Source organism: Sus scrofa, chromosome 6, assembly GCF_054392235.1.
Source record: "Sus scrofa isolate SSC_HxYL_T2T_F1_AM1 chromosome 6, Sscrofa_HxYL_maternal_Yorkshire_Landrace_v2.0, whole genome shotgun sequence".
NCBI classification, from domain to species: Eukaryota; Metazoa; Chordata; class Mammalia; order Artiodactyla; family Suidae; genus Sus; species Sus scrofa.
In genome coordinates, this window is record NC_139388.1 from 29,203,424 (window position 1) to 29,211,948 (window position 8,525).

The window sequence follows — 8,525 nt, forward strand, 5'->3', positions numbered from 1 at the left end:
CAAGTTTGTTAAAGGAAAGGTTTTAGAGTCAGTCTCGCACCGTGAGAAGAGATGGCGATCCAAGCAGAGAGAGTGGTTGGGTTTGTGGCATCTTTGCCCATCAGCTTCTGCCTGTAGCCTCAGCAACTCTGGGTTGGTCTCTCTGTTTTGGGGGCCACATTGTTCTTGATCTGTAGTCTCTTGGAGGCCTTCAAGGTCTTATCCTGTGACTGTGGGATTGCTCATTTCCCAACTTCAATCCCAGTCATAGGATGGCTAGGGCTGAGGTTACAGGTGGGCTCAGCCATCTATCTGAGCAGGTGTCTGAACTAAATCCAGGCCGGGCCAACCACCAGCTACCCTGTGTTCTCTTTCAGAAAACACAGATGGTCAGACAGAAACATGCACAACCTACAGTAAGGTAAGCTCCTATTTTCCCACCTAACACAGTCTGAAAATGAGGTTGGCATGAGCCTGTCAGCAGTCTGGGTCCCCTCATCCTTTGGACCAGCCGTTGATCCCAAGTGCGGTTGGATCCCTGCTAATCCCCTGCCACTCCCACCCCTCTTACAGTGGGACAACATCCAGGAGCTCCTAGGCCACCCTGTGGAGAAGCCTGTTGTCCTGCACAGGTGAGTGAAAGGTTGCTGCCTCTGACCACCCCATCTAGATCTTCATAGCCTAGAAGGCCTAGGGAAGCCTAGCAGTAGATGTGGCTTAAATATGACAGAAATTTCTGGTCTTGCCACCAACATGCTTCCTGCGTGTTAGGACTGGGCCAACTGTTCTGCATGTTTACCTACACCAGAGAGGCTGCCCCATGGGGACAGCTAACCTCCCACCCCCCACCCCCACCTACCTCCAGGTATGGGGACCTTTTCACCTCTATTCAGAAAGGGAGGCGGTTTTGACTAGCTGTCCTGGGCTCTTTTTTTCCCCCATCAAAATGGCTATGCCTGCTGTAGTTCACAGCCTAGTACCTGGTTGCCATGCTGTCTTAGGCTCCCTCTCCCTCCTGACTTTGCACCACTCCAGTCCAGTTGCATAATAAACCACTCCAGTCCAGTTGCGTAATAATTTTCTGTGCCAACTGGACTACATAGGATCCAGAGCTTGAATGAGATCAGTCACTCTGCTTGGGACCTCAAAGGCCTGTGTGTAAAATAGGCACTCATAGCCATGAGGGACTACTGGCTAATAGCCCCCATCCTAAAGGGACTGGATGTCCCACCTGGCCTTGGCCTCTGTCTCCCTCTCTAATTCTGGCTTCCCTGGCCTCAGGTCCTCCTCCCCAAACAACACCAATCCATTTGGCTCCACCTTCTGCTTTGGTCTTCAGCGGATGATCTTTGAAGTAAGTCCTGGGGGTTGAGGGACCAGTGGTTATGGCAGGGACAGGCAGGAGATAGAGGAGGGCCTGAGGAAGCTTAATCCCACAAGGTGAGGGGAAATGGGGGTCCCACATTTATATTTTAAAATGTGAGTACAATAGGAAAGGGAACCACAGGGCAACGGGGACTCAGTCCTGGGGTGTTGGGGGCCTTTAAATGCCATATGAATGAGCATGCTATGAGGTGAGTGGCCGTGGAGGGCCCACTGGCTTGGGGGAAGAATGGCCTGCCCTGTTGTTGTCCCATCTGGATGCCATACCTTCAGCAGGTCCCTGGGGGTTCCAGCACTGGACACATGGGTGTGGTGACGTTTATGTACCCTAGAGGAACAGACAGGCGGGGGTAGAGATGACCCCTAGCATAATTTGGGGGATGTTCATGAGTCAGCCCAGTCCTGTGTGCAGGTGTATTGCACACACAATCTCCAACCCCTCTGCACAGGAGCTGCCGCAGGTCCCTTCTCTGTGGTCACAGCCCAGTACTGGTCCCACTGGTGGTTTTTAGGGGTCTTGTTGCCTGCTCTGCTTGTATCCCCTCAGTGACTCCTTGACTTGCTGTCTTCTTCTCACATCAGGTCATGCAGAACAACCACATTGCCTCCGTGACCCTTTATGGCCCCCCCAGGCCTGGTGCCCACCTGAGAACCGCAGAGCTCCCTTAGGGACATCACCACCCATGTCCATCTGCCCCATGGAACTTTGCATCGCATCCTGTTCAGCGGGCCTCCCTGTGCCACCTTGTGGGTTTCCTTGGACACCTTGCCAGTGTGGAAGGGCTGTTGTGATGTTTTGCAGTGGGGCTCAGGCTGGGTGCTCTGCCATGGGTGAGAGACCCAAATGTTCCTCTGTCCATTCTCAGCCTGCTGGTGCCAACAGGAACACAGACTGCAGAGAGAAGCACAAACTCTGAGCCTTGATACCGGGACCCAGGAGCCTCTGGACTAACACATAGGGAGGCAGGGTTCTCTCTCCCCTGTCCCACATACATTGGGAAAACTTGGGGCGCTTACTGTGGCTAAGGAGACAGGAACAAACAGGACAAGGATAGGTACCTGCCTTTGGCACAGCATTGCCACATGACCGTTAAGCAGGTAGCATGTCCTTATTACTTCATTGCGACTTTTGCACTACATCCACTTGAGTTACTTGATGAAGCTGGCTGCGTGGCCAAGGTGGCCCACCTGCCCACCACTGTTCCTTTCTTGCACGCGCTCCCTGCCAGGCCCAGTAGGCACACCCAACTGGTTGAAACACAACTTTCTACCGTCAAGGTACGTACCCAGGCCCGGTTCCCACCCTTCTTGGAGCCAGCCTCTAAGGTCACCTGTGCCCCCACTCTGCCCCAACCTGGCTGGCAGGGCTGCATGTTTCCATCCTGTTTGCCTCTTTTATTTAATGCCAAAGTTTTCGCCAAAGACATCTTCGTCCTTTTGTTGTGTTTCAGCATTCTGTTCTGCACTGTGGGCTTGGCTCCCCTGCCCCTGGACAGTGTGCCCTGGCTGGCCCACTGATGGCTCAAGGCCTCTGGGGCTCGAGGAGGGCTGGGCTGCTCAGTCTCTTCTTGGGATTTGCTGAAGAAAGTAGCATATGGAGTTCCCATCACGGTGCAGCGGAAAGGAATCCGACTAGGAACCGTGAGGTTGCGGGTTCCACCCCTGGCCTTGCTCAGTGGGTTAAGGATCCAGTGTTGCTGTGAGCTGTGGTGTATGTAGGTCGCAGACGCAGCTCGGATCTGGCATTGCTGTGGCTGTGGTGTAGGCCAGCAGCTGTAGCTCTGATTAGACCCCTAGCCTGGGAATCTCCATATACTGCAGGTGCGGCCCCAAAAAAGAAAAAAAGAAATTAAAAAGAAAGTAGCATATGTGCTTTAAGAATATTATTAATCCTTTTGAAAAGAATTGAGAAGAGAAATGTATAATTTTATCCCATTTTTAATATTTTGGTCTAGTAACTTGTGATACATAGATGACAATTTTGTGAGTTTTTCAGATGTGTGTACAGATTTTTGTAAATACGACTCTTTTGTAATTAACTCATGTACAGCCTCATCCTGTATAGTTTAACAATGAACGTGCAGGGGACCTGCCCCAGGCTTCTTTGTGGTGCCTGGCCCTACAACCAGGCTTGTGTGACGTTCCCATGACTTTGTGACTGATTGGTGTGTCTTCCCATGTGGACTATGGCCTGGCCAGAGACCCACCCCCGCACTCCCTTCCGTGGGGCAGCCAGGACTGTTCCTGTCCTCCTAGAATGGGGGAGCCTTCTTCATTGCCCTGCCTATACCCCTTCTCCAATAAAAACCTAAGCCCCCAGCAGCAGCTCACCATGTGCTGTTGCTGAGATGTTTGTACTAAAATAAGCATGGAGGTGTTGATTTTTTTTTTTTTTTTTTTGAGAAAGGGAGTGGTTGAAGAATATGGGAAAATGTACAGCACAGCATTCTTAGAAGAGGTTCCTTGGCTCCTCTGAGGAGTGCAGGGCAACACAGGCTCCAGCAGGAGACTGGCATCGTGTAGGTGAAGAATTTTTTCCCTTAGTAGCTGGAAGAGTAGGTAGGACAATGTGCAGAGTCCCTTTGTGCCTCCATCCCTGATGTTCCAGCTAGTCCAGGGCTCAGAAGGATTTGGTCCCAGGAAAGTAGGCATTAGAAGATCTAAAGATCTAGACAGGGAGTTCCCCGTTGTGGCTCAAAGAGTTAAACCCCACTAGTAGCCATGAGGATGTGGATTCGATCCCTGGTCTCACTCAGTGGATTAAGGATCTAGTATTGCAGCAAGCTGCGGTGTGGGTGGCCAAGATCTGGTGTTGGTGTGGCTGTGGTTTAGATCAGCAGCTGCATCTCTGATTTGACTCCTGGTGGGGAAACTTCCATATGCTTCAGGTGCAGCTGTAAAAAGAAAAGAAAAAAATAATAAAGACCTGGACAGGTATACAAATCCAATTTGGAGGTGCAGTTTTGAGGCAAAAACAACTGCTTTCAGATTGAGCTATGGCAGAATGCTTGCCAGTTCCATGAAGACTGAAGCCAGACTCCTACCCCTCCATATAGGGTCCAGCCTTGAGGGAGACCTACATTTGTCAGCATTACCCTAGCAGTTCCAAACTAAGGAGTCTGGTCCCATTCCATGAGCCTCTGCCACCACCACCCCACCCACAATACACACATTCCTAGTAGGAGGACCAAACGTTCACCTGCTTGGCAAAGAGCCTGGTGTTCCGCCGTCTCAGCCCTGGCTATCTCCAAAAGCCACCATTAGATTGGTTCCAGGTCACCTTCCAGCAAGGTGGGCCAGCAGGAACCAAATGCATTCCCTGGCACATCGTGGAGGCAGACGCCTGGATGCCCTTTCTAGGGAAGAACCGCATAGACCACTAAACGGTCTGGGAAACCTACCCTTCAAACTACCTCCCACTTCGTACTGGGTCTGAATGAGCGGAGTGAGGAGCTATATGATAGGTGCTAGGGGCCCCACTGGAAGGGGCCAGCAGCAACAGGCCATGGACGTGCACAGGCTGGCCCGTGCGGCCCATGCAGCAAGTGCCACATAAGCCAGATGTCAGCAGCCGAAAGCCCGTGCACTACAACCAGCTCGCGGTAAAAGCAGGGATCGAAGGTGCGTAGGTGCGGGGCGGCTGAAGGTCGAGGGATACCAAAGGTTCGGAAAGCAGGGTGAGGCTCAGGCGTGAGACGCAGTCGCTGCAGACACATTCCCAGAAAGACATCGTCGATGGGGAAGAGCTCAACCTGCGCGCAGGCGCCGGCCAAGCGGTGTAGCGTGGCTCCAGAGAGCACGAAGCCACCGCCGCCTGCGTAGGCCGGATACGCCTGCAGGCCGTATACAGCCTCAGGGATGTAGTACTTGCTGGTCCGCCGGCGGATTGGCCGCGCCTGCACGATCACATCACCTGCAAGCAGATCCTGCGCCGGGTCCCGCGGCGCCAGGAACTCCAGCAGATTTCCCACGTGCACAAACACGTCGGAGTCGCCCTTAAAAACGAAGCGCACGTCGGGGCAGTAGGCGGAGGCCCAGGCCAGAAAGTGGATCTCCTTGAGCGTTAGGTTGAAGAAAGTGTCGTCGAAGGCCCAGAGCAGGATGTCTGCGTATGCGCGGCTCTCGGCACGCAACATAGCGCTCCAGTGCGTTCGAGTGCCCGCCCCCTCCGCGTCTGCCGCGTCTGCCCCGTCCGCGCCTGCGGCCCTGGGCACGCCCAGCAAGAACACCCGGCGCACGAGCGCCCCCTGCACACGACCCTCAGCACCCCACGTCTGGCGCACGGCTTGGCGCCGCTCGAAGTCCGCCGCCACTGACTTGACGGCGATGAGCAGGTCAGGTCCGTCAGCAGGTACGCCATTTCCTCGGCACTTGTGTGGCTGGTTAATGAGCAGAGGGAAGCGCCGCTGGTCCTTGGCACGTAGATAGCGGCCAAAGTCAAAGGGTCCCGTGGGTGTGGGCGTGGGCGGCTCCGGCGTGTCCCCTTCATAGACCGGCGGGGCCGCGCCCGTGTCCGGCGCCTCAAACACTCGGACCCCCGGGGTGGGCCCTGGCGCCGCCACTCCTTCAGCTCGCGGCGCACTCGTTGTCTGGGCCGCGCCATCGCGCTGCGCATAAAGCAGGAGGCCGAGGGCGGCGCCGAGGAGCAGCGTGATAGATGCTTCTCCGCGTAGGCGCAGCCTCCGCCTCATGTCCGCGTGGCCGGCGCCCGCGCCCCCTGCGGAGAAACTGAGTCAGGGGTTCACGACACCGAGGGGAGGGGGTCTGAAAGCCACACGCCGGGGGTCTCCGGCTACCGGCCGTTCATCCCCCTCCGATGACCTCCTCCTTTGGACCCTGTCCCCCCACCTGGATGGGTACTCTGCAAGGGCAAGAAGTGACTCCTAGTAGCCGACTCCCACCCCCTCAGCTCCGGCCCAGGACGGTGCCCCAAAGTCGGGGCAGGGAGACGCAGAACCGCGGCCCCACCCCTTTCCCGCGCAGAGGCCGAATCCCTTCTACCCATCCCTACCCACCACGGCGATCCTTGGGATCCTGACACACGTTCGGCCCTTGGGAGCAGCTTGGCCCCGGATGCCGGGGCCTCCGGGGCTCAGCGCAGGGTCCCAAGGGCGGCCATGGACGGGGCCTGGGCCAAATGCAACGTTGGCAGGAAGGGGGGGACCGAGGCTGCTGCCACGTGACCCTACAGCTGTACGCGCCCGGACATCTGGAGCTCAGCTCCGCCCTGGCGCCGCCCGAGCGAGCGCTCTCTCCGAGTGGGGACTAATCTCTGAGAGGGATTCTCACGGCCATCTCTTTCTGGGTAAACTAAAAGGCATTGGTTCTGATCTCCATCCAGGCTCACAATCCCCAAATCTGGGGAACGGGAAGAAGCATTAGCCAGCCTTTGTGGTTAGTTTCCCCACCCCTGCTTCCCCAGAGCTGGGTAGGGGCTGGCCTGGCCTCAACCCCAGGGCATGCCAGCTGGAAATCCCTGGGGGCCCAGTGTCTTTGGCATCGACCTGGCCCCTTCCAGCCCATCCTTGGATGCACCACTCCAGCTTACCAGGCCCTGGTTCCACAAGACAGGATCCAGATGGGGACGCTGCCCCTTAGGGAGTTAAGTGACTTGCCCAGGATCATACATGCAGAAAGTTAGAGCACTGCCCCAGGTTTTCTGGAATTTAGTCCAGGACTCTTTCCTCTGTCCTCCCTTGTTGTCCCTCTCCCTAACCATCCACTGGGATACAGGACAGGAGGCCAGCCCTATATGCTTTAACTTTCCAGATGAGCGCTTCAGTCTGTCTCCCCAGAGGCAGTTCTGAGTCCCCTACCCCCTAGTGCCCGAGGCCAACATAGTCTCCTGCGGGTAGGAAAAAACAAGCCTGGGCCCACTGCAGGCCAGGTAGGCCAGTTTGTGAGACTCCTGAAGTAGGCCAGTGAGCAAAGGGTTTAATCTGGACCCAGGAAGACAGAGAGGTGCTCTGGAGATTGAGGGTCCAGGCCTTACCCAGTTCTCATGCCAATTCTCTCTTCCTGGAACTCAGAGCCCATGCACTGGAGTGGACAACCCCCACCTCCCACTTTCCCACTTTGCCCCAGAACTTTTTTTTTTTTTTTTTTTTTTTGTCTTTTTGCCTTTTCTAGGGCCGCTTCCCACGGCATATGGAGGTTCCCAGGCTAGGGGTCTAATCAGAGCTGTAGCCGCTTGTTCTACACCAGAGCCACACTAACTCGGGATCCGAGCCTCGAGCCGCATCTGCGACCTGCACCACAGCTCACAGAAGCGCTGGATCCTTAGCCCACTGAGCGAGGCCAGGGACCTAACCTGCAACCTCATGGTTCCTAGTCGGATTCGTTAACCACTGTGCCACAATGGGAACTCACCTGCCTCAAAACTTCTGAGGGCAGACTACAGGAGCTGGCACTGCTGCCCAATGCCACCCTCTTTTCAGTGGCTATGACTGCTCCTTCTGACTTCTTCCCCCCAGTGTTCTTCCTCACAAAGTAAACCCTCCATTCTGAGCCTCACTCTCCTGTTCATAGACTTCTCAGGAGTCCTCTACTGCTTCTCCCTCTGGCTTCAGTTTGTCCCCACCACGTCCCAGAAACAACCCCCACCTGTTAGCCTTTGCCTTGACTCTTCAGCCTTGGGGGATGGCAGCCTCCATCACAGCAGGCGTGAATTCCCCTGGCTTTCAAATCTAGGTTTCCTCCCTCCTCTTTGGGCTGCTCTTTTATTGGTCTTTAGGACCTCCCCTTGGGCACCCACTCCCACCTGTACGGTTCTAAATCCTTAGCCTTGACCCTCTCCTGAACTTAAAACCATAGGCACAGCTATCCTTGGACTCTCCTTGGATGTCATGCCCAACTTGTCCCAGACAAAGCAAGCACTTCACCTCCCCCAGGACCCCTATCTCGGCAGGCAGCTCCACCCTCCACCCAGCTGGCAAAGGCAGAAACTTTGAGGTCCTCTCCCACCAAGCTTGTTATCCTTTGTCCTGAACAGCTCTCAGGGTTCATCCCTTCCCTCCATCTCTGCTGCCAGCTGCTGCAGTCTGGACCACTGTCCTCTCTCAGTCTGCATCCTTACCAGCCTCCCAGCCTCATCTACCAAAACCCTTTAAAGGCTTCTCATTGGCCTCTGGATAAAATCCAACTCAAAATGGCTTACCAGGCCC

General features: G+C 55.4%; 3 protein-coding genes across 5 annotated transcripts in view; 1 reads left to right on the forward strand and 2 right to left on the reverse strand.

Annotated features, from left to right (window-relative positions):
• Window positions 1–3,725, forward strand: part of PHAF1 (phagosome assembly factor 1) — a 34,996-nt gene extending 31,271 nt beyond the window's left edge. Inside the window, exons 14-17 of the mRNA XM_021094040.2 lie at window positions 357–400; window positions 553–611; window positions 1,261–1,333; window positions 1,945–3,725. Coding sequence (XP_020949699.2) covers window positions 357–400; window positions 553–611; window positions 1,261–1,333; window positions 1,945–2,031 — 263 coding nt within the window. The 3' untranslated portion in view covers window positions 2,032–3,725. The remainder of the gene's footprint in view (window positions 1–356; window positions 401–552; window positions 612–1,260; window positions 1,334–1,944) is intronic.
• TK2 (thymidine kinase 2) overlaps window positions 1–8,525 on the reverse strand; it is a 1,024,677-nt gene that overhangs the window by 561,880 nt on the left and 454,272 nt on the right. The gene's annotated exons all lie outside the window — the stretch shown is intronic.
• Window positions 3,285–8,056, reverse strand: B3GNT9 (UDP-GlcNAc:betaGal beta-1,3-N-acetylglucosaminyltransferase 9). Of its 3 annotated transcripts, none has more exons than XM_021094042.2 (2): window positions 7,966–8,056; window positions 3,285–6,079 (listed from the first exon to the last, which is right to left on the reverse strand). In XM_021094042.2, the coding sequence occupies exon 2, from the start codon at window positions 6,051–6,053 to the stop codon at window positions 4,830–4,832; it is 1,224 nt and encodes a 407-aa protein (XP_020949701.1). In that variant the 5' UTR covers window positions 6,054–6,079; window positions 7,966–8,056; the 3' UTR covers window positions 3,285–4,829. The 3 variants fall into 3 exon arrangements, with proteins under 3 accessions (XP_020949701.1, XP_020949703.1, XP_020949702.1); XM_021094044.2 differs by lacking the exon at window positions 7,966–8,056 and adding an exon at window positions 6,374–6,527; XM_021094043.2 differs by lacking the exon at window positions 7,966–8,056 and adding an exon at window positions 6,378–6,503.